At 43.3% G+C, this 25912-nt stretch overlaps 1 protein-coding gene across 2 annotated transcripts in view; it reads right to left on the reverse strand.

Annotated features, from left to right (window-relative positions):
- Nucleotides 1-20330, reverse strand: part of BCL2 (BCL2, apoptosis regulator) — a 198834-nt gene extending 178504 nt beyond the window's left edge. Inside the window, exons 1-2 of one of the 2 annotated variants that reach the window (XM_025365455.1) lie at nucleotides 19465-20330; nucleotides 18373-19243 (exon numbers count right to left, since the gene is read on the reverse strand). In XM_025365455.1, coding sequence (XP_025221240.1) covers nucleotides 18373-18957 — 585 coding nt within the window. In that variant the 5' untranslated portion in view covers nucleotides 18958-19243; nucleotides 19465-20330. Of the gene's footprint in view, nucleotides 1-18198; nucleotides 19244-19464 lie in introns of those variants that run through there. The other variant, XM_025365454.1, reaches the window with a different exon arrangement.
- Nucleotides 20331-25912: the final 5582 nt, after the last annotated feature.

Raw genomic sequence — 25912 nt, forward strand, 5'->3', positions numbered from 1 at the left:
CTCTCTATATATATATATATATATATATATATATATATATATATAACTTTGATATTTCTGGGCTTCCTCTCTTTCACTACAGTCTGGACTGAATCATTTCACATAAGTAAATTTTTCAGATGACTGAAGCCTAAACTTTTAAAAAATTTTAACCATTTGGAACAGAGATATTTCTGCAACTTACTACCCACTTTCCCTGAACTCTTTGACTCTCCCTACAGAAAATAACTCTGTCTTGATGACTCAGTGGCATCATTAGGAATCACTAAGATCATCCTGTGCTACGATCCAGTGAGAACTCCAGGAGCCATAGCGATCTTTGTGACTGCCCCACACAGAAGAGCCTCAGAAACTCCTGAGCTGGTTTTAAAAGCATTTTTGTCTTCTTCCTTGCTGTCAGACTCTAAAATAATCCTTTGAATAATTTACAGGCTTCCATTACCTCCTCTGTCAGGTCAATTCTAATTTAATATATTTGCTGTTTCTATTGGCTGGCGGGGGCGGCGGGGTGGTAAATGATAACCAATTTTGTGAGAAAATTGACTTTTAAAAAAGCGAATGGTATGGAATATTATTCAGCCTTAAAAAGGAATGAAATTCTGACGCATGCCACGACATGGATGAACTCTGAAAATATGTTAAATAAAACAAGCTAGACACAAAAGGACAAATATTGTCTGATTCCACTTATGGGAAGAAGCAAATTCTTCCTCGAAGAGTCAAATTTATAGAGACAGAAAATAGAATAGTGGCTACCCAGGACTGGGGTGAAAAAGAAATAGGGAGTTAATAGTTTAATGGGTAGAGTTTCCATTTGGAATGATGAACAAGTGCTGGAAACAGATGGCAGTCATAGCTTACATAACAATGGTCTATGTAACCAAGTAAATGTGCCGAAGGACACTGAACTATACATTTAAAATTGGTTGAAATGGTAAATTGTACGTATATTTTAACTCACACACACACCACATACATACATACATATGCATATTTATACGGATGTATTTTTACATGAACTGGTTGAGAAGGGTGGCTGAGCTCTTACGAGCAATGGGTACAAACTTTAGCATATGAACTTCGTGACATCCCTCTGCACAGAAGGCGCTGAAATGACATCCTAGTTCCTAGTTGTGATTCACACCATCATCAAGAAACAATAATCTCTGAAGGTGCTAATGTATTTTGCAGTCATAAGGATCTTTTACTCACGAATTACAATACTGGTGACAAACAGGCACTCCAAGCTTCTGGGAGAACGTTATGAATAATCCCAAAGAGAACTGAGCTCCAGAAGGGGCGGGGCTTTGTCCTTTTCACACGGGAAACCAGTGCGCCTGTCCAGGGCACAGAGTCCAAATCTGCTCTTCCCTTCTCCTGAGATCAAACTCTAGAACTAAGAGGCCACATGTAAAGCTGTTAAAGTAACAAAAATACTGATTATCTGAATTCATTAGGATCTTAAGGATACGTAAAAACTACATAAAGCAGTCTTTTAAATATTACAATGTTGGGTTATGGCTTATAAATGAAACATTTTAGGTGATATTGGACCAGTATTTTTAAAGCAGTCTGGTCTATAAAAGAGAGGAGGCCAGGTGCGGTGGCTCACGCCTGTAATCTCAGCACTTTGCGGGGGAGGCCGAGGCGGGTAGATCATCTGAGGTCAGGAGTTCGAGGCCAGCCTGGCCAACATGATGAAATCCAGTCTCTACTAAAAAAAAAAATACAAAAATATTAGCCGGTGTGGTGGCGGGCGCCTGTAATCCCAGCTACTCAGGAGGCCGAGGCAGGAGAATCGCTTGAACCCGGGAGGCGGAGGTTGCAGTGAGCCTGGACTGCACCACTGCACTCCAGCCTGGGCAACAAGAGTGAAACTCCGTCTCAAAGAAAAAGAGAGAGAAAGAGAGAGAGGAAATAGTTGGTGGCTTGTTCAGTTCAACTAACACAGAGCCCGGGGTTTGGGGAGTCTGGTGGTGAACTCTGTCTTGCTTAATGAAAGGTCACTATTGTCCCTCTGCCCGAATAATCATTTCCCTTCCTTTTTGGCTTCCTTATGAAATACCATGAAGTTCTACTCTAAAAAGTCATAACATATTGTGCCCAGGGAAGATGCTGAATTGAAATTTTTTAATATGTGCTTTATTAAACAAACCACTTAAAACATTATTTTTGTCCTTCTGAAGAGTGACTTATTCTGCACATGAATTTAGAGTGAGTTAAATACTCAACCTGTGTGTGTTTCATAACACAAGAAACATATAAATAAATGAGAAAGCGGGGGGCGGGGGGTAGAGGTTTAGCAAGGATGCAGTAAGAGTTTCCTATCTTGTCAGAATTTCGCGTTCAAGTTTCTTTTAAGAAAATAGTTTCCTGGCCCATGCTGAAACTCCCTTAGCCCTGCAAATAACACAAGGGCATCCTGTTCAAATGTTATTATGGAAACACTATGCTGTTCTGGGCCAAATGTATCCAAATTGAACTGAGGGGGATGGAAATAACTCTCCCTTGATCTGCCCTGGCTGCTGAAGGTGGGTTTGTTTTTAAGCAGAATAAAATTTACAGCTGAATATAAAAACAGATACATCCTCATCTTGTAAACCTGAGTGACATGTCATTCCGCCGCCGGACTCTAGAAGAAAAAAAACACTAAGGTCATGCCTAAAATAAAAAGAGTGAAGGGATAAGGATCATACCAGAGGTAAAACCGCAGACTTTCCCCACCTTTTTATGAAGGTATTAGGCAGGTTACAATTTGACAGTGAGATCATTTCTCTGGAACCAGGAAGGCACTGTGGGTTTGTTTTTCCAACGCACGCTCTGACCCCGGTGACAGCTTCTGAATCAGGTGTCTGGTCTTGGTAGGAAGCAATGATTAGTACTTATTTTTCAAAGGCTATTTAAACAGACTCTAGGAGTCGAAAGGGAGACAGAAAAAAGAGTTGTTTCATTTACTTTTTAACTACGAAAGAACTTAAAATTCCATGTTGTAGGAAAGAGTTCACCTTCTAGTTATTAAACTAAAGATGAGTAACTGGCTTCCTAAAGAACCCAAAAAGTCACACGCATAAAGTTGTTCGTTTGTAATATGTTTCTGTTTAAATTTTTGTTTTAAAAATTTAAGTTCCGGAGGACATGAACATCACTTGGATTGCCTAAATAAAGGATGCTGGTTTTGCCTCTTACCAGGCAACGTCACTTGACTTTGCAGAACCTCTGTTTCCGCATCTATAAATCCACTTCCTGCCCTCAGGAAGAGGTTACTGAGGTTAAATAATCTCCTATCCCTAAAAGTGTTAAATCCAGGGTCTGGCACATATCGGGGTTCAATAAATATTCATTTCCTTCCTTCCTCCTGACTTTCAGTGACTGAGGCCAAGGACCAATGTTGTGATAAATGAAAATGGGGAAAATGAGGATGAGTAGGTAAGGAAAAGATTGCTCTAAACATTTTAGCCAAAAAAAGTCTCTTTAAGTTTATATTGTTCGTGGTAACTCATTTTAAACTGATGTAAGACCTATATTATACTAATACCTCTATTATTTTTAAGGTACAACACTGTTTTCAACTATTAATGAAGAAAAACCCATTAAATCTCCTCTGTGTAAACTGTAGTACTGCTAGAAAAATCTCAAGACCCAGGAGGAAGTTAATATTATCGCATCAGCACCCTTACCTTGCATTGGCCTGTTTTCTTTACTTTGTGGCCCTTATGTTATATTGTTAATTTTTAAGTTGTTTACTCTTCTGACTTCCTCACAATGTGGGATTCCCAAGAGAGAGGAGAGTTCTTACCTGTCATGTTTTCTGTTATAGCTCCAGCCCCTAGAACAATGATTGGCACAGAGTAGGCTCTTTATAAATATTTGTTGATGGAATGAACTTGCAGTAGCATGCCCTTTACCACTGTGGAAACCCTACTGATGGAGGCGCCACCATTTTTTTTTTTTTTTTGAGGCGGAGTCTCGCTCTGTCACCCAGGCTGGAGTGCAGTGGCTGGATCTCAGCTCACTGCAAGTTCCGCCTCCCGGGTTCACGCCATTCTCCTGCCTCAGCCTCCCGAGTAGCTGGGACTACAGGCGCCCGCCACCTCGCCCGGCTAGTTTTTTGTATTTTTTAGTAGAGACGGGGTTTCACCGTGTTAGCCAGGATGGTCTCGATCTCCTGACCTCGTGATCCGCCCGTCTCGGCCTCCCAAAGTGCTGGGGATTACAGGCTTGAGCCACCGCGTCCGGCCGGCTCCACCATTTTTAACATTCAAGAAACATGTACCAAATATTTTTGGTCACCTAAAAAGAGGAACCCAATTTTATTTTTTAAATTTTATTTAGTTACTAAAGGAGACAGTGTCTCAGTCAGTGCTCTATGAGCAAATTTAAAGACTCTGAAGGGCTTTTTCATATTTATTAGTGTTTGTTCTTTTTATTTTTGTGTTTTATATCCTTTTTTAATTTTTTTAAACTTTTATTTTAAGTTCAGGGGTACCTGTACAGGTTTGTTACATAGGTAAACTTGTTGGGTTTTATTGTACAGATGATTTCATCCACCCAGGTATCAAGCCTAGTACCCATTAGTTATTTTTCCTGATGGTCCAATGTGGCATTTTCTTGGGAAAAGAAAAAAGAAAGATGGAAGAACAACATTTACAGGCCTATGCCTATGGGCACTTCTGATTAAAGCTAATTACAACCTTTGAAAATAGTAAATAAGGACTCTGGGGGATTCAAAGAAATAAAGGCAGCAAACAGCATGCCAATGTAACACCACTGCTAGTCAGGTGTCAACAAGCAAAAACAATCACACGTGTTCATCTAATTCCAATTGGCCCCTGTTGAAAGGGGTTGTTTTACCGGGCTGTCTCTTCAAGTGTTACAGACCTTGCACATCAGTCCTACTACACATCAGGACTACTACACTGTAGTCCTACTACATCAGTCCGACATCAGCTCATGTCCAAGCCTGCCTGGCTCACAAGCACATCGTCACAGGGTCTTGAGCTGATGTGTAGGCACCAAATGGAAGCAGCTAGATCCCCCTCTGCTGCAAGCATGAGAAACGCTGCAAAGGCTGAATCAAAGGAGGGAAAGTAACTAGAAACAAAAGATTGCATTCCAATTTCCCTGAATATTTTTGAGACAGAAAGCAGTAGATTATACTAGTGTTCAAAATGCAATATATTTCAGTCTCTACTAAGCAATCTTGTGTCCTTATGAACACATATCCAGAGAAGCAGCACAGGATAAAGAAATATTTACTGGATTCCCAAGCCAGGGAATGAGTATCAGCTCCTCCTTTGCTTATTGGCTCTTACACACCTTTGTTGGCCAAACTTTCTTCTTTACATGGGAATAAGCAAATAACTAACAGTATGTGGGGGGAGGAAAGTAGGGAGAAGTTGGAATACAACACCTGCCTTGCTTAGGGTTGTTGTGAAGATCAAATGGGCCAACAGATACGGAATTTTTTTTTTTTTTTGGAAACTTTAAAATCCTACATAAAGGCAAGATACCACTGTCATTTTTTTTCCACCTGGAAAAAAATTCTACGAAAACTGCCTTTCATAATTGAATTATTTCCTCAAATATACTTTAATTAACTGATAGTTAATAAAGATTTATTACACGATGAATTCTAACAAAAATAGAGTTTTTAACCAGACAATATTTTTTAAAGTGAAATAAGAAAAAATACATATTTGTATAAGGTCAGGTGAGGTGACTCATGCCTGTAATCTCAGTACTTTGGGAGGCTGAGGCAGGAGGATTGCTTGAAGCCAGGAGTTTGTGAGCAGCCTGGGCAAGAAAGTGAGATCCTATCTCAACAAAAGATAAGACAAACATTATCCAGGTGTGGTGGCATGCACCGGTAGTCCCGGCTACTCAGGACACTGAGGTGGGAGGATCACTTGAGCCCAGGAGTTCGAGGCAGCAGTGAGCCAATATAGTGCCACTGCACTCCAGCCTGGGCAACACAGTAAGACCTCATCTCCAAAAACAAACAAATAAACAACAAACAAACAAACAAAACACAGAAAAAAGCATTTGTATATAACCAGAACAATGACCACATTCTTCTCAAATTATACAGAAAGACCAGCAAAGCTGAGGAAGAAATGAGCCACGTTCTGAAGCACTCAGTCGATCGTTACCTCTTCCAAAAAATCTCTCCACTCTAGTCCTAATCATTGCGCAAAGCTAGCAATTTCTTGCTGTTCCCACTACCATTCCTCTAGGTCAGGCACTTGATCTCTTGCCTGTTTGTTGAAAGAGCCTCCTATCTGGTCACTGATTTCTCCCCCGTCTCATTAACGGTCTGGAGTGGAGTCAGAGTGATATATCTGAAACAAGCTCTTCCAGGGTGGGCCACCTCTAGCATCATCTTTCTGACCCATCCACTTGCACTCTCCACTCCAGCCAGGCCGAAAACTCTTCAGTTCCTGCAGTCCACCCTGTGGCCGCTTGCCTCTGGCCTTTGTTCCCGAAGTTCTGCCTGGGGCCATACTTGGTTCCTCCCACCCACTTCACTACATTGATTCCTGCTCATGCTTCAGGCTTCAGTCCCCTTCCTGGGAAGACTTCCTCGACTCCAATAAATGCCCGCACTGTTGCTGCAGCTCTTCTCATAGCTTTAAACATGCTCTCCTGCGGCTGCTGTTGAACAGTCTTCACTCCCCCAGACCAAGCTCGTCCAACCCATGGCGGGCAGATGGCTTTGAATACAGCCCAACACAAATTTGTAAACTTTCTTAAAATATTATGATTTTGTGTGTGTGTGTCTGTATTTTTTTTTTTTTTTTTTTTTTTTTTTTTTTAGTTCATCAGCTATCATTCGCATTAGTGTATTTTAGGTGTGACCCAAGACAATTCTTCTTCTTCTTCCAATGTGGCCCAGGGAAGCCAAAAGATTGGAGACCCCTGCCCCAGACTATCAGCCATCCCCCTCTTGCTCTCACTTCCCACTTCTCCAGGCCCTGGCTCGATTTTTTTTAAAGTATGGTACAAATGAATAACTGATCTCTTGTTCTGTCTGCTTTAATCATGTGACTAGGTGCAAAAACACAATTACCCACTTAAAAACACAGAGATGCAAGCGGATCCTTCGCCATCACAGTGAGCCCACTCTATCAATGTCCTGTCAAGCCAAACAGGTAGAGAGGTTTTAAAGAAGAGTCAAGTATCCCAACTCATATTAAATCTCCCCATATCCTCCATATTTTAAAAGCACCGGCTTAGTCACGGGTCATGCCCTTTAAGTATTCCGTACAAAAGGTATTTTCAAATTCCAATGACATGTACTTTCATCGGTTAACTTTTAATTGAGCCAAATATTAAATGTTCACATTAACCAGACAAAGCATTTTTAGCTACTGATTTGCAGTGACAGCTTGTGTTATTCTCACACACAGGCCAAGCATGAAATAGAAAACTAATAACCCCTTAACTGTATTCTCAAAGTATCATTTATGGGAAAGAAAACTACATTCAAAGGAAACTTGTGCAATGGCTGTCATTTTTTTTCCCTGAGCCACAAGCTGTTACAAAGCAGGGGAGCTCATTTTCTCACAGATACGGACAAGCTCAAGAATCCCACTGTCACTGGATGTATTCATTAAGAAGGAATCTGGCAGCAGCACAGGGGACAGATACTTTGGAGAACAGGCCAATTATCTGGGTGTCCTTTATAATTTGAAGTTTCTGAATTCACTCATAGATAAGCCGCTTGAAGAGGGCCTGGCAGTGGGAACATAATGCGCAGATGGCCACTGAAGAAACAAGAGGGAGGAAGGGAGGCTGGAAGAGAGAAGGGAATTTGCTTGTGGTTTCATTCATGGGGACAAATCTACAAGCTGACACATTCATCTTTTTTAAAAGCCCCTGGAGAAGTATGGTCAAGCTTCACTACAAGTAAACAAATCAAAATCTTTCTCAAACAGATGACAACTGATGAGCAACAATGCTTTGAGTTTGCTTCATGCCAAGGGATGAGGGTTCTCAAAATACAAATTCCATCAGTTGTTAAAACCACAGATAGGCTGTGATGCTGGCTTGAACCAGAATAGAGAACTTAGCCAAAAGCTGCCAGGCCAGTCGTTTTATGTGAGACATCCCAGGCGGTCTTCTTGTTGAGCAGTGTCTTTAGAAATGAAATCTTAGGTTCTCTCGCCTCTGGGAATGCTGAACTGTACTGACTTCCACCTTCAACTGGCTGCTTGTTTTTATGAGAGAAGAACGAGGGGACCATTTATCCTTGTGACTTTTATGCTGCACTTCTTTTTGTATTTGAGCTACAACACTGACCATAGTTAAAATCCACCTTGCTCCCACTGTGAGAACCTTGGGCCAGCCCTGCTTTCTCTAATGATGGGGTGATGAATAATCTCAGCCTTCAAAACCTTTTCAGTCTGGGTTAGGCTTGAGATATGAAACAAAAGGAATGAGAGCAACTAGGCATATGTACATAGACTGTGTGTCTACAACCTTTGTATAAACAGATAGAATGTGACAACCAACAGGCTGGTATCTATATTAGCCTTAAGGACCAATACATGTCAAATGTTTCATATAAAGCAAAATCCAGATTTCTCTTTAGGAATAAATGATATACTTTTTCAATTCAATGAAAAGGATGAAATCAAAACACTTAATAGGTATTTTTCTTCTTTCATTTCTTTTTTTTTTTTCTTTTGAGACGGAGTCTCGCTGTGTCTCCCAGGCTGGAGTGCAGTGGCCTGATCTCGGCTCACTGCAAGCTCCGCCTCCTGGGTTCCCGCCATTCTCCCGCCTCAGCCTCCCAAGTAGCTGGGACTACAGGAGCCTGCCACCACGCCCGGCTATTTTTTTGTATTTTCAGTAGAGACGGGGTTTCACCATGTTAGCCAGGATAGTCTCGATCGCCTGACCTTGTGATCCACCCGCCTCGGCCTCCCAAAGTGCTGGGATTACAGGCTTGAGCCACCGCGCCCGGCCTTCATTTCTCTTAAATATTAATGAACCTGTAGGATGGGACATTGCAGACACACACACAAACACACACTATAATAAAAGAAGTAGGAGAAAATTAGCTGCTTAGGATGAATTGCTCAAAATGCCTCTAACATAATCATTTTATTCCTTCATTCAATAAACAATCATTGTGTGTGCCTATCCTACCATGCCTGGTGCCAGGTTGAATTTAATAGAAGAAATATTTTATCAATAAGGAAGTCCCAGTGAGAAAGGACACCTTGATTTTGTAAGACCTAGAGTCACACATAGAGGATACTATTATAACATTTGGAACAATACTAATTTGATTAAAGTTGAAGGATTCATTAAGTTGGCAAACTGGTAGTGGGAAGCCAAGCTTTGACCAGTAAAGCTTCAAGTTAACCACCTTAACCCAATCCATGCAAGTGCAAGTCTACCGATTACCTTTGGGAAAAGGTGGGGTGCAAACAGCAGTTGCAAACGAAGACAGCATCAGCAGTAGCAGTTAGGACCACTTTGGGCAACGAAAGAAGGCAAAAGAGAAACCTACATGATTCGAGGGAAAGACATATTATGGTTCAGCCTCACTTTCTCTTGAGCGCCAGATCCTTATGTCTAAGCCTTACTGGGCATTTCCACTTGGATATCCTACTGGGAATGTCCAAAATGAAATTCATCACACGTACCCCACAAAGCAGTAACTGTTGTCATCTTTCCTTTCTCTCTGGAAGACCGTATCATTTTTTGAGCCAGCCAGGATGGCACTTGAGTCCTGATTCTTTCCCTCCATTATTCCTCACATTCAACCTGCTATCTGTCCTTTGATTCTACACCTGCAGTATGCCCACATCTGTCCTGTCCTTTCCATTCCAGGTGCTTCAGACTTCGCACCTGGTCTCCCCATCCAGCTTCAGTCACTGTCAATCTTCCTCAAACCCACACATCCTGCCTTGTCTCAGAACCTTTGCAACATCCTTTCAACATTGCTGGTACAGTTAAACACAGCCATCCCTCGGTAACCTCAGGGGATTGGCTCTGGGAACCCCCATTGGATACCAAAATCTGAAGATGCTCAAGTCCCTGATATTAAATGAGTAGTACTTCCATATGCACATCCTCCTACATACTTTATTTATTTATTTATTTATTTATTTATTTATTTATTTATTGAGACAGAGTCTTGCTCTGTCCCCCAGGCTGGAGTACAGTGGCAAGATCTCGGCTCACTGCAACCTCTGCCTCCCAGGTTCAAGCAATCATCCTGCCTCAGCCTCCCAAGTAGCTGGGATTACAGGCACCCACCACCATACCTGGCTGATTTTTTTTATTTTTAGTAAAGGTGGGGTTTCACCATGTTGGCCAGGCTGGACTTGAACTCCTGACCTCAAGTGATCCACCCACCTTGGCCTCCCAAATTGCTGGGATTAAAGGCCTAAGCCACTGTGCCTGCCCTACCCCATATATTTTTGATCCACAGTTGGTTGAATCCATGGATGTGGAACCCAAAGATAGGGAGGGCTGTATGTACAAGTTTCACAGCTTAGTATGCAGTGGTAAGTTCTCAAGACTATGGAGTTATCTAAGGAGAGTTCACCATGTCCCAGTCAAATCAGAGTCTCCACAATTCCCCAAACACACCTCACACATTCATGCCTGCTTTGACACCTCCAGTTCCCACTACCCGGAAGACACTCTCCCCATATCACCAGCCTGTTCGCTAAAACTTGTCTCAAAATAATCTCCGGCATGAAACTCTTTAGATACCACTGTAGCTGGGTTGGGCCTCTCTGTCTACCACACATTGTCCAGGATTACAGTGATTTGCATCCTTGTCTTGGTCCCCTACTGATTGGTAAGTTCCTTGAAGGCAAAAGTTATCTTAGACATTTTTGCGCTTCACTAAATCACCTAGCATAGAGCGCTGCTTGGAGTAGGGTCTCAATAAGTGTTTTTTCAATGAAAAAAGTTAGTGTGCATGTTTTCCTACATAACCACATCCTGAAAACCCTCTCCATGACCATCGCTACCCTAGTTCCTGGGAACCCAGGGTTAAGTTTTGTGGACAACTGCTCATTTCCCTCAATTAGGACTTCTTCAAATCATTTTCTTCTTATACTATCACTTTAATGTTTAGTAAGTGGCTTTGTCTCCCTGTTCTTATAATTTTGTTATAAAATACCTCAAAACTTCTCTGTGTGTCTTCAGCGTGTGTATGTATGTGTGTGCTTAAAGATGCTGGCAGGAATCCATAAAGGAAATGGCTAGGAGATAGACCTGAAATTTTACATCCAAAAATGCCAGTGCTGCCATCCTTTATGGACTCGCTTTTTTTTTTTTTCCAAAAAGATAAATCTACATTTAAAGCTGATGAAATAATTTGTACTTAATTTTATCCCTATTTTAATTGTAAATCAGATATCAGTATATCTGAGATATAGCATTGAACTAAGAGGACTAAGTATGTGTCTTATGTTCTCTTAGAAAATTCTAATGCAGCTGAGAGGAATATTTGGCTGCAATTCAATTTCAGAGTTAATATAGAGATATAGCATTCATCATGTTGTAAAGCAGAAAAAAAAATCATCCTAGTTATCTGCTAAGGAGAGCTGGAAAAAGTCAAGAAAAGACAGCCTGCAACACTGATCCTTTGTTTGGTGCTTCAAGTATTAAAATTGGTAAACTCACCATATTCTGTTGCAGCTTAACTGTCTTTTCGACAGTTAAAAATAAAGAAATATAGTAACTGGATCTGTCACAAGAAACGATGTATTGGTCTCAATGGAAAAAACCTCCCCTGAAAAATTAAAGCTTCACTTGACGCAGTGGGTTCTCGGGTTGTTTTTGGGAGACATGATAAAGGGCAGAGTGGAGTCAGTCATAAGTTTCTGACTCATTACATGGAAGCCCCAGAGAGCTGATTATTAACTAAAAATGGAATACGGTTCTATCCCTGAAGTTGTGGAGGCAAAACAAGAAGCAGAATGGAAACACAAATTTCCCCATTGACGCATGTGGCCCAAACACGATGCTCAAGGGCAGGTGTCTCCATAGTTAACCTGCTCATGGAATGTGGTTGATCGCCCGAGAAAATCACCCAAGTCACTCTCAGTATATTGCTACGAATGGTCATACCAGTATGTCAGGGAGATTCCCTTTCTCACATATTTAAAAGGGCATTTGGGGAAGTAGTCCTTACCCTAAGCTATTTTAGTTTAGTTAGTCAAACATTTATTGAAGGCTCACGTATAACCCCACTATAATCTTGCACTAGAGGAATCAAAGCAAGTACAAATTTTGCCAGCAGATACTATCTTTTCTCTGCACAGGTTAAAGTTTATAATCTCTGGAGGTAAAGGACAGTATCTGGTCACAGAATTTTGATCTGCCCAGCTGCCTGCAGCAAGTTTGGGGTGAGGGTTATCCTCTCACTTTGATTAGACTCCCCACTTCTGCTCCTTTTCACTAGTATCTAAGCGCATTATGGTTTTCTTCAGGTAAATCCTACCCTTCACTAATTGGAAGTTAACAAGGAGCTAACACCTGAGAGGTCCCTCTCCAGTGGAATGATAAGGCAGGTAGGGGATGGTCACGGGGGTGGTGGCGCCTATAAGAAAGTCCCATGGTTTGGAAGAGAGAGGAATAATCATTCCTTATTCACACCAAAGGACAGATGGGTGTATCTTTTGTCTGGCAAATGGAGGGCAGAGAAATAATGCTATGGAATATATAGAATTGGGCATATATCGGAACAACAAGTGACAATCTATAAAAATATGTTTTTAGGTGAAAACAGCTTTGTTGGCATTTTGAAAGTTTTACAGTCTCCATTTAAATGAACAGGACCACAAGCCCAAAAAGTCCGAAGGCAAATGCCAGTGTTACAACGGACTGTGAATTTCTGTAACTAGCATCATAGAAGCGTCTAGACAAATAGAACAGTAGTATAACCTCAAACCAAAGGAAAACAGAAGCTTGTTTTTCCCCTCCTCAAAGGAACAGCCCCTATTCTGGTTCAAAACCTACTTATATTTTTTGGCATACAAGAGTTATTTAAGAAAGATAGTTCTTCAAATTACCCTGTTCCAGTCACTCTAATCAGAGCCTTGATTGTCTTTTACTTAAAAAGAATTAATGAAATGCTTTAGAAATTGTAGACTGGTGTTTATTAAGTCTTCTCAGTATGCATAAATAGTGCTTAGTGGGTTAATATTTAACAAGGGAACTCCCCCTGCCTTTCAGTTCTCTTAAGCATATGTCTATGTTATACAGTATTTCTAAAAGTATCTACATTTGGCCCTATTTAAATTAGGCCTAATGCACACATGGACAGTCATATAGTCAGAAATAACATTCTTAGACCAAGATCGAAGTACATGCAAAATAAGTTACAGTTATTTGCTTTTTCCCTCTAAGTCTCTGAGTCTAGGATCACGCTTATCAGGCTGTACAGTAACTACAAGTTTATTAAGACGCCTGCAACACTAGCCTGTGAGTTTATCCAGGGCAGAGGCAAAGCTCTTTTTCCCGTGCCTCCAACCTAACCCAGGGCAGGACTCATGTAAGACTGGCAATCACTTCTGTGGAATAACTGTCTCAGTCCTTGGATGATTTTCATCATTAATCCTGCTTAGACATCAAACATTAAGGTTGCTTAAGCCAAACCAAGAGGCATGAAAGAGAAACTTCATAGTGGGGTAAATTCACTGAGTAGTCTCCTATATGTAGTTGACAGAAAGGATGACCAGATTGAGAAGTTACTGTTATACCTGAATAAGGTGATATTAGATTACCTTAAAAAGGTTGAACAGAACCTTTGAATCTCAAATACAATATATCTCTGGGGGAAAAAGAAAACTTTCTACTTGTACACTACAAAGACAGTGTTGTTTTCTAGCACAAATGCACTTCTGCTGAGAAACTGCCTTGCTAAACTATCGCTGAGACATAATGAGTGACCTTAGAAAAGGGTGCGGAGGTATGTTGGGTGGGAAGCACCACGGTTAACATGCAGCACCCACACACTCGCTCAAGAGTGGGCTTCTCATCCCTTCAAACAGCACAATAGGACTGGGAACAGAGATAAGAAAAAACTACAAGAATTTTGCTTGCCTTTTTTTTTTTTTTTTTTTTTTTTTTTTTAATTTATGGCTGTTACCTGGTATGCTGTGTGGCCTGATGACATTTAAGTAATCTGAAATGTACCAGTTCAATCAAAGATTACTAAAAAGGGCAACCCATTCTCATTAGAAAGTACACCTGAAAGTAACAGAATGCCCAAAAGAAAGCCATGTTTTCAATGGACATTAAATAGCAACAAAGGCCCTAAAACAGAAAAGAGAACTCAGTTAACTATAAAATTTTATGAAGGTCCAGAAATAATTACACCACAGCACATGACTGAAAACTCTACGAGAAACAATGTGTTTTTTTCTACTAAATAAATTATTGAAAGGGTCATGTGATTCTTGCAGGCAGAAAGATGCACTTTCCCAGGAAAGTTCATCATGAAATATATTATTTAAGACTAGATCATCTTCAAGCTATTTTTAATCCTATCGTTTTGCTGCCAAAATTGGCCATAAGCAGCCAATCCTCAGACACTAGAAAAATGATGCTCTTTCGTGTAATTTGTACACTGGCGTGAGAATGGTATTGCTTCCCAGTTAATCAAATGTTTTGCTGGATGTAGACTGCATTGAGAAAGGAAAAACTGCTTGCTGACTAATCAAAAGGCAGCTGAACTCTACCAGTTGTGGAGAAGTTCCTATCTTCCTAAACCACCAACACCAAAAAATAAGTCGGATTACCATCTCGTCTATAGAATAAAGCGAATCTCCCACAATCTCTTGTCCAGATCATCTCATTCTTCTGGTGGTCCATATCTCACTCTCTTCTAAGACACGAAGCCGAACGTCACCACAGTTCTCAGTTTAGAGAGTCACTCACCATCATTTACCCAAAACTCAACCCCTTGCCTGCAAGAGTCTCTTTGTCTTAAAGAAGTTGCAAGGTCACTAAAGTCATTTACAGAATTTAAACTATGTTATGAGGGGATAACATAATAACTAACAGCTATTAAAAGAGTTAATTCTCTTGCCTTTAATTGAAGAAGAAAAGCTATCTTACTTTTTAATGGGACCAGTGATGCCAATATAAATTGTATAACTACTACGAAAAATATTCATGAGAAGACTGGGCTTATAGTTAATCTACCTGCTTGCTATCTTTCCTTCATCCCAGTTTATGTCTTCCTAAAGTCAGATCACAATAGGGGACATCTGGGAAATATTCAGTATTCCAAGTAACACTGTAGATCTTTAAGGCCACTGGAAGGGGACAATGCAGAATCCATCTCAGGTAGCAACTCTTCCTAAAAGATGCCACCAGGAACCAAGGATGGTAGCCAGCATCGCTAACTTTAATGTGCACACAAACCACATATTCTGACTCAGTAGCTCTGGGGTGGGAGCTGAGCTTTTGCATCTCTAAGAAGCTCCCGGGGATGCATGTGCTACTGTCTAGAAGCCACACTGAAGCAGCAAGGTATCCACGTTTTCTAGAATTGCTGCTCTCTCACTGCTTCCTCTGTCCTGCCTCTCTCTGGATGCCACATAATGCCTTATTCAGACTTAGGAATAAAGTCACACTCCACTCTACAGTCAATTACTTCTTTAGTCTTTATTTAATTTGTAGTCTTCTGGGACAATCTGTCAGAGGCTGATCGTTCCAAGGACCTGATTTCTCCATGTTACGGAACACAAAAGTCAAACAGATTGCCTCAGCCTCCCAAGGTTCTGATCTTCTAGGAGCAGCAGCAAAGCAAAAGAAATGACTTGAAGTCTAAAGCCAGGAGTATTCAGTGTAGTATTCAGGAGATGGTCTGATCCACTGAGCCTTGGGGACACTGCAGATTATTGTCACACGTCAAGAAAATATGCTAGCTCTCTTCTGAAGCTTTACCATTAAGACTACTTTACACTATAAAATACAACATATTATTAGAGATGTAACCCCAATTGGCGTAAATTTGAAGAAAATCTGTCTGTGTGCCAAATGCCTTAAATGACTTTTAGATTAATAATGCACATTTGAAATGATAGGCCAATCATTTATCATTCTCAAACACTACCACTTTTATTCCAAAGTGTCCTATGAGTGCATTTCCTGGCATATATGTATTTTTTTCTCTAAATTCTGTTGTTTTCCAATATAGTCACCATCTATGCATTGTTCTGAAAGCTATTACATATTTTACCATCAACCATCTGTGCTTCTACATGATTTATTTTTACTAGAAGCAGTTTTGTCAAAACTTTTTTATCATGTTCTATGGTGTGTCCTTGTGGTCTAGCATCATAAAATGTAGCCTCTACATTTATCAACCTCAGATACCTGTTGACCACAAAGATAGGTCTACTATGAAAACTCTGTTTCAAAAAAAGAAAAAAGTGAGCCTTTACTTAAAAAGAAACTTCAGTTACATGAGATGGTAACACACTGAAATTCAGCAACAAGTATCAAGGTTGTATCTTAATTTCTATCATAAACATGTGTCTCTGTTTCCCACGTTTTTATTAACTTACTTGATAGATAGATACCAGTTACCACGTTGGATTTATTTCAACTAGAAAGAAAATTTTTAAATGTGAATTTTTCATAAAAATGTGAAATAGCAAAACTATTAAATCAGTTTTACTTTGGTTTAAAAGGATCCTTTTGGAGTCTGGAAGTCCCAACCCTTTTGGTTATAGTGATTAAAAATCAAACCACCTACTTAACCAAATATTTAACAAAAACATTCTTTTCACCCTTTAGTAAATTCTTCCAGAATTACTAAACATCTGATAATGTGAGATCTCAACAAACAATTCGAGAAGAGCATTTAAATTTTAGAAATTTAAATTTTAGAAATTTAAATTGGGGTATTTTAATTAATCTTACTTTTAAACACCGAACAGTGGCATCAATATTTTGTCAACTTTGGTCAAATAAGATCAGATGTTCACATCAATCATCTACTTTTCTTGGCCTTTTCTCTATTTGGCCTCTTAATATGAGCACACTTTGTAAAATGTAATAAAAACATGTAGTGTGCTTCTTGACATCTAATCCGCTTGCAGTCATTTCTAGGCTTTTTGCTCCTGTTATGTCCTATAAAATAATGACATTAGTAATTCTCCCAAGAGGCTATAAGAGGAAGCACTGAATTGCATCCTGTTTTTCAAAGATAACTCTTCAGATTAAAACAAAAAGTGTAAAACAAAAAAAAAAGCAACTTCAGACAAGAATACTTTTTCATAAATTCATCATTTTAGATATGAGATATAGATCTCCATTACAATCCTTGACTCTTAGGAATTGCACCACCACCCCCCGCAAAGAATCTCAGAAAAGTCCAATTGTATGGTATAATGATGAAAGCTCTGTCTAGCACAGTACCAGAAAAAGATCATCTCACAAATGTTCTTCAAAGCCACAGGTATCAATCACTTCAACTAAAGTCAGGGCATGAGAATCCACAGCTAAGAATCAATTCTTCTACATTTTACATAGATACCTACATGCAAATTTTTTCAGGAGATCACCAAATTAGGTCGATTCTAGGTTGTGAAAAACAAAAGATTCTAGCATTCTAGCAAATTGGTAAATCACACACAAATTATAGAACACAAAGAATGCAGCCGATGCAAATTCTGTCACTGACGGTAGCAAAGCCATAGCCTAATACTCCTCAAGACACCTCATCACGCCCACTGGGAATATGGCACACACTGGAGATTCCAGTCCAAGGACTTTGGAATGTCAACTTAGCTCTTTATAAACACAACTAAGTTTTCCAGGGAAAAAGACTTACATTGGTTTTCCTCTTTCGGAAAATTTTACCGAGTGATGATGCCCTTGGTTTTCTGTGGAGTCTATTCTTCGAATTAGGTTGTTCTCAAATTTTAGTGTACAAGGGGCTTGTTTCAGAGGAGCTTGTTTGGGATGCAGACTGTCAAGACCCAACCTGGCATCTGGTTCATAAGCAGTCCCTGAAACCTCCCTCTGGTTCCAACAAGCTGCTCAAGCCAGGAAACGGTGGTCCTGGGGACTCCTGGACCTCCAGCTTGAGAAACACCGAAGGGGGTACCATTTACCACCACATCCCACTGGATTACAAACGCTAGCTCTTTGGATCTCCACGACTAGCAAGCAAGTTAAAGACTTAGATGGCAGGCGTTATCGGTCAGGTGGGGAGGGAACGCTTTATCCAGAGGAAGAGGTAGGGACGCCGGGAAGCAACAACCCTGATTTTATTTCGCCGGCTCCACAGCCTCCCCTTGCCCCAGGAGCCCACCCGCACTCCAACCCCCGCACCTCGAACCTGTGGCCCCAGCCCAGACTCACATCACCAAGTGCACCTACCCAGCCTCCGTTATCCTGGATCCAGGTGTGCAGGTGCCGGTTCAGGTACTCAGTCATCCACAGGGCGATGTTGTCCACCAGGGGCGACATCTCCCGGTTGACGCTCTCCACACACATGACCCCACCGAACTCAAAGAAGGCCACGATCCTCCCCCAGTTCACCCCGTCCCTGAAGAGCTCCTCCACCACCGTGGCAAAGCGTCCCCGCGCGGTGAAGGGCGTCAGGTGCAGCTGGCTGGACATCTCGGCGAAGTCGCGGCGGTAGCGGCGGGAGAAGTCGTCACCGGCCTGGCGGAGGGTCAGGTGGACCACAGGTGGCACCGGGCTGAGCGCAGGCCCCGCGGCGGCGGCGGGGGCAGCCGGGGTCGGCAGCGGCGAGGTCCTGGCGACCGGGTCCCGGGACGCGGCGGGATGGGGCGTGTGCCCGGGCTGGGAGGAGAAGATGCCCGGTGCGGGGGCGGCCCCAGGGGTCGCCGCGCCCACATCCCCCGCATCCCACTCGTAGCCCCTCTGCGACAGCTTATAGTGGATGTACTTCATCACTATCTCCCGGTTATCGTACCCTGTTCTCCCAGCTTGCGCCATCCTTCCCAGAGGAAATGCAGCAGGGGCCAACGGCACCTCTAGCCCCAGCTCCCACCCCACGGCCCCCAAAGAAAGAAGAGGAGTTATAATCCAGCTATTTTATTGGATGTGCTTTGCATTCTTGGACGAGGGGGTGTCTTCAGTCACGCGGAACACTTGATTCTGGTGTTTCCCCCTTGGCATGAGATGCAGGAAATTTTTATTTCAATTCCTTTCGGGTCTTTATTTCATGAGGCACGTTATTATTAGTAAGTATTGTTAATATCAGTCTACTTCCTCCGTGATGCTGAAAGGTTAAAGAAAAAACAAACTAATAAGTAAAAAATCAGGTGCATTTCCCTGTATACACAGAGTGAAAGCAGGGCATACACACTACAAGTAACACGGCTAAAAAGAATGTATTAAACTGCCTGGAAATTAAATTTACTCGAATGCACTCTAAGTAAAAAATCTCAAATGTTTCCATTGAAAGTTACATTAAACCAATTTCCTGTGCAGAGAACTTACTTGTATTTTTTAAGAACAGCATGATCCTCTGTCAAGTTTCCTTTTTTGTAAAACCAACACAAATGCATAAGGCAACGATCCCATCAATCCTCAGCACTCTTCGGTTATAGCTGCTTTGAAACTTCCCAATGAATCAGGAGTCGAGGGGGAGAGGGAGTAAAAATTAGGAGGATTTCCAGATCGATTCCCAGACTTCTGCTTCACAGAAATGTCAATCCGCAGGAATCCCAACCGGAGATCTCAAGAGCTCGAGAAAAAAAGGCAGCGGCGGCGGCAGATGAATTACAATTTTCAGTCCAGTATTCGCAGAAGTCCTGTGATGTTTTCCCCTTCTCGGCAATTTACACGCGCGCACACACGCGCGGGCACAGGCATGAATCTCTATCCACGGGACCGCTTCACGCCTCCCCAGGAGAGAGACAGGGGAGGGGGAACGCTGAAGGAGCCGAGAACGGGGGCAGGAATCCTCTTCTGATTAAACTCCGAACAGCAAATGCGTTTTCCGAAAAGCTGCTGGATAAATGAAGGCAGGACTCGCCTGGCCCGCCGGTGCCGAGCGCTAGAAGCCCGCGCTGTGTGTGGTGCTGCGAGGGGTGGGGAGAAGGAGGTGGTGGGGGAGGGTTTTATTTTTTCCCTCTTTTCCTAAAAAGGATGACTGCTACGAAGTTCTCCCCCCTGGACCCCCTCTTCCGCTGCACCCCACCGGCGCACCCCGCCTCCGGGCTGCGCACCCTTTCTCCTCCTCCTGCTCCTGCGCGGCGGCGCTGGCGGCGGCCGCCTCCCGGAGCTCCCGCCGCGCAGCCCGCTCCGAGCGCTGACGGCCGCGGGCGGGGAGGGCCCGGCGCCCCTGCACCTTCGCTGGCAGCGGCGGCGGCGGCAGCGCGGCGGGGCCACGGAGAGCGGCGGGCGGGAGCGCGGCGGGCGGGCGGACGGCGCGGAGGGGCGGGCGCGGGAGGAAGGGGGCGGGCGCGGGGCGGGGGTGCCTGTCCTCTTACTTCATTCTCTGCACAGCCCGACCGGTTTCCTGTGCGTAACGTCACACGGTTCATTCAAAAAAAGAAGAAAGAAAGAGCCCTCCTCTGAGCCACCCGACCGCCCCCTCCGCCCCGCTCCCTGGCCCGGGTTAAAGGCGCCGCGGCCGGCCCGGGAGTGGCGCGTCCAGCCGGGGGCACATGGCGCGCGGGGCCGCGGATGGGGAGGGCGCGCCCGGGCCGGCCACCCGCCCGCTCCGCTGCGCCCGCGGGGCCCGGCCGGTGGGTGGCGCGGACGGCGCAGGCCTCCCGCGCGGCCGCGGCGCGGTGGGTGTGCGCGGGGCCTTCTGCTCAGGCCTGCGGCGGGCGGGGCGCGGACTCGGTGGTCGCCGGGGTCCACGACGGGGTGGGGGCTCCCGGGGAACCGCACGCAGCCGGGCCGGGCGGGCGACGGAGCGCGGAGGGGGGCTGCTGGCGGGAGGGTGCGCCATGAAAACAAGGGCTGGAAAAGCGCCGGGAACCGCCTGGACCCTTCCTAGCCGTGTGTGTGGAGTGTGTGTCTGTGTGTGTGTCTGTGTGTGTGTGTGTGTGTCGCCTGGACCTTTTCTAGCCGTGTATGTGGGAGTGTGTGTGTCGCCTGGACCCTTTCTAGCCGTGTATAGAGTGTGTACACGCGCCTGCACACACACACACACACACACGCCGTGTTACCAGCGCTCGGCCGCCTGGGGAAGACCCAGGCCAATGCCGCGCCCCGAGCAGTGGGACCTCAGCGCTGCCCTGCCGTGAAGAGAGGCGACTCTGCACATTTTAAGCAATGTCTAGGGAAGCCCCGAGCGTGGTGTTTACTTTCAAGTGGCTTCCTAGGTGTCCGCACACTACACACGCGCGCGCATCCCCGCCCGTGCCCACCTGAACACTTAGTCCGTGGCCCAAGCCATGCAGAACTCAGCGCGCCAGGGAAGGGGTTTAGCAAGGGCTTTACGATAGTTTAAGTCAATGATTTTCCTCTGTCCCTAACACGTTTTGCACTGCTTTAGTGCTACACGATGAGGAGTTCTACATAGTAACTTTCAGGCCCACCGTCCTAACGCTGGGGTGGGTGGGCTCCTAAAGGTCTCCACCTTTGCCTGGTAGCCAATCCTAGGTGGCCGCACTTTCTCAAATGAGGTACGTAGATACACACTTACACATCCACACTCGCAGACGTGTGTACTCGCAAGCAGACAGTTTTAAATTCATCAGCAGGAATAGCCCCTAGCAAAAAAGGACAAGAGGACAAACAAGTTGCACGTGTGTATTTTTATCTCCAAGAGTCTTTGACAAATAAAGCACCAAGAAAAGAAAGAAAAAGGTTTTCTAGAAGCACAGTGGCTTACTTAATAGGGTTTGAGTGCAAATATATAGGGACACGGAATTATTGTGGTCAAGAAAGATGACAAATGAGTACTATAATGTGTACAAATATGCTCTGACTTTTTTTTTTTTTTTTTTTTTTTTTTTGAGACAGAGTCTTGCTCTGTCCCATCACCGAGGCTGGAGTGCAGTGGTGCGATCTCAGCTCACTGCAACCTCTGCCTCCTGGGCTCAAGCAATTCTGCCTCAGCCTCCTGAGTAGCTGGGATTACACATGCACATCACCACGCTCTTCTAATTTTTGTATTTTTAGTAGAGACGGGGTTTCACCATACTGGCCAGGCTGGTCTCGAACTCCTGACCTTGTGATCTGCCTGCCTCGGCGTCCCAAAGTGCTGGGATTATAGACGTGAGCCACTGGCCTGACATCTTTGTCTCATTCCTACTGTAAAATCAAAACATTCTTTAAAAAACCAAAAAAGCACACCAAATTCTTTAGTTTTTGTGTGTGTGTGGTTTTTTTCTTTCTTTTTTTTTTTTTTTTTTTCTCTAAGAGATGGTTCTTGCTATATTGCCCAGGCTGGACTTGAACTCCTGGGCTCAAAGGATTCTCCCACCTCAGCCTCATGAATAGCTGGGACTATATGCTATATGCACTGCCATCTCTCTTGGGTATTTTTATTTTATTTCTTCATTTATTGTATCTCATCAGCCCAACTGCTCTCACATAGGAATGGGTGCCTGGGTACAAATTTCTTATCCAGGCAAGAGGGGATGAAAAGAGATCCTCCTTCCTGTCCCTCTGATGGTTGGGACAGCGTCCCTTTTTGGCACGTGGGAGGTGTTCTGGTCTGGATAGGCACCGGGTATAGATTGACCTAGAGTATATGTTCTCACATAAATTCATGCCAGTTCCACAACATTATGGTTTAGAAATCTTGAAAGTGTATTTTAAAGCCCCAAAATTACCTAAGAGGAATTGAAAGGCTTCAGGCTCCTCATACTCAGCATATGAGTGAGGAAATGATAGGACAGACCTGCAAAAGAAACTGTACTTCTGCAAGTGGGCAGCCAGAAGGAAACGGATCCCCTATTCCCAGAGAAAGAAAAGCTTACTGATTTTGTCTTCCTTTGCTCCCATAGAGCCTCACTCTATGGATTTTCCCAGACTAATTCCTTATGTAGCATCTTGGCTATAATCAGTCTTGAGACGGATCTGTATTGCAGTCTTTGACTAGCGGTTATATATTCCCTGGGAATGTTCTAGATACTCTTTCAATTGAAAGAGTGAAATCATTCCTATGTTCAGATTCCATGTTTATTAGATTCCATTTTAAAGCATAAAGGCAAGTATTCCCAGGAAGTATGTGACATTGACTATTCGTCTTTGGACAATGCTGAGGTGGGGGAGCGAACACCAGCCTGAAGCAGGAGTAACTGGATTTGAATCCCAGATCTGTGCCTGAGACCTTCCAACAACCTTACAAACATATGCACAGTGGACTTTTCACTTTCCAAGATGTTTTCCACTTGTAAGAGCCAGTGGATGACCCTTTTGGCAGCTTTGCCTGGTTGGATTCTACAAGTAGCGTGGCACCAGGAAGAGAAAAAAAACAAGATGCAGGGAATGGAGATTGTATCAAGAGTCTGAACCGCCTGTGTTTTTTTTCCGTCTTCATTCCCCAGGCCACCAAACAAAAAGCTTTTTATTGCCAGTTTTCGCCACCTACTGGTTGTTTCACAGCGTTGTTCTCTTCATCCATCCAAGAAAGTTCTTTCATTCATCATCAGAATAAATGTTCCCCTAGTTTATGAAATTCAAAAGGTACACTATTCTAACATGAACATACTAATGTTTAATATAGGGATGTAACGGCCAGATGTGGTGGCTCATGCCTGTAATCTCAGCACTTTGGGAGGCTGAGGTGGGTGGAATGCTTGAGGCCACGAGTTTGAGACCAGCCTGCACAACACGGCAAAAACCTATCTCCACAAAAAAATACAAATATTAGCCGGACATGGTGGTGTGTGCCTGTAGTCCCATCTACTCTGAAGGCTGAGATACGAGGACCACTTGAGCCCAGGAGGTGGAGGCTGTAGTGAGCTGTGATCACGCCACTGCACTGCAGCCTAGGTGACAGACTGATACCCTGTCTCCAAAAAAAAAAAAAAAAAAAATTTTTCAGAAAAAAAAAAAAAAAGTGTGTATCAAATCTTTCCAGCTATGAAACTTTTTATTGAAAATGTGGGTAGAATGAGACTATTAACTGAGGATACTGATAACTAATAGGTCAGATGGAAGAGTAAACCATGGCCCCAACCTGAAATGGAAATTAATCCATAAATAAAATGAGCTGACTAGAGACAGTAAAAACAAGTAGTCCATATAGTTTGCATAAAAGAAAAATGAGGCAGGGCGCAGTGGCTCACGGCTGTAATCCCAGCACTTTGGGAAGCAGAGGTGGGCGGATCACCTGAGGTCAGGAGTTCAAGACCAGCCTGACCAATATGGTGAAACCCCGTCTCTATTAAAAATACAAAAACTAGCCAGGCGTGGTGGCAGGTGCCTGTAATACCAGCTACTCAGGAGGCTGAGGCAGGAGAATGGCTTGAACCCAGGAAGCAGAGATTGCAGTGAGCCAAGATCATGCCACTGCACTCTTGCATGGGTGACACAGCGAGACTCCATCAAAAAAAAAAAAAAAGAAAGAAAAGAAAAAGAAAAAAAAAGAAAAATGAACTGCTTAAAAAATAACTTCTCAGCCAGGTGTGGTGGCTCACGCCTGTAATCCCAGCACTTTGGGAGGCCAAGGCGGGTGGATCACAAGGTCAGGAGATCAAGACCATCCTGGCCAACATGGTGAATCCCCGTCTTTACTAAAAATACAAAAGTTAGCTGGGCATGGTGGCAAGTGCCTGTGAATCTCAACTACTGGGGAGGCTAGGTAGGAGAATCACTTGAACTAGGGAGTCAGAGGTTGCAGTGAGCCAAGATCACGCCACTGCACTCCAGCCTCATCACTCCAGTCTCTGCTTCTGTCATGACCTGTGGGGTTCTGTTTTCTCCCATTCTTCTGAGGTCACCGGTCATAATATTGGATTCAGGCCCATCACAGTCACCTCATCTTAACTTGATTGCATCTGTACAGACCTGATTTCCAAATAAGGTCATATTCACAGGTACCAGGGGCTGAATTTAAATCTCTTTTGAGGTGACACAATTCAACCCATCTCAATATGTATCTAATATGACATTTTTAAAACTAATGAGGATTGCTGACTCCAAGGCCTAAAGACTCGGCAATATTAGAACTGAGTTTCAAGGGCTATCATGACCTCTCTAAAGCTAAAATCTGGTTATTTCATATTTCCACTCAAAGTTCTTGAAAACCTAAAAATCTTATATCCACTTTTTGTGGTTTCTGGAATACGCCAAGGTGTCTCATGTCTTTTGCCTTCGCACATCTGCCGGTCTCCCTGAACTGTACCCAACTTTTTCACCTGGCAAATTCATTTCTCTAGTTTTGGCTGAAGAACTTCCTCCTCTGTAAAGCCATCCCTGCTGTTCCTGGGCCGTCTTAACATTCCTTCTGTGCCGCTAGAAGATGTTTAGTACAGGGGCTAGACGCCTAAAAATCAGAATCAAGATTCTCATCCTGGCTTCACCATTGAGTAGCTGTGACCTTGAGCCAAGTATTTAAACTTTCAGTGCCTGTTCCCTCATTTATAACATGGAAATATAAATAGTGCTACTGCTCCTGGGGTTAGCTTGTGATTTCATTGAGTTAATACATGTAAAGCACTCACAAGTGACTGGCACCTGTTTTCAGTGTTGGTTATAGTATCTTAATGGCCGCTATCCTCAGATCAGTGTAACCTCTGGCATATGTCCTTCTCACTAGATTATAAACTATTTGAGGGCAGGGATCATATTTTTCCTTGGAACCTTTCCAGCTTAGAACAGTGCTTAGCATACAAATACTTGAAGCCTAAAATTCAGAGGCTCCAAGTCAAAGAAGAAAATGGGGAGTGGTTCCTCTTTATCTAAGAAACTTGTAAGGATATAGCAGAGTCATCCGAGGGATGAAGGAAGGGAGAAGGTGCAGAAACAAGAAATGTAA

Source organism: Theropithecus gelada, chromosome 18 (genome assembly GCF_003255815.1).
Source record: "Theropithecus gelada isolate Dixy chromosome 18, Tgel_1.0, whole genome shotgun sequence".
Lineage (NCBI taxonomy): Eukaryota > Metazoa > Chordata > Mammalia > Primates > Cercopithecidae > Theropithecus > Theropithecus gelada.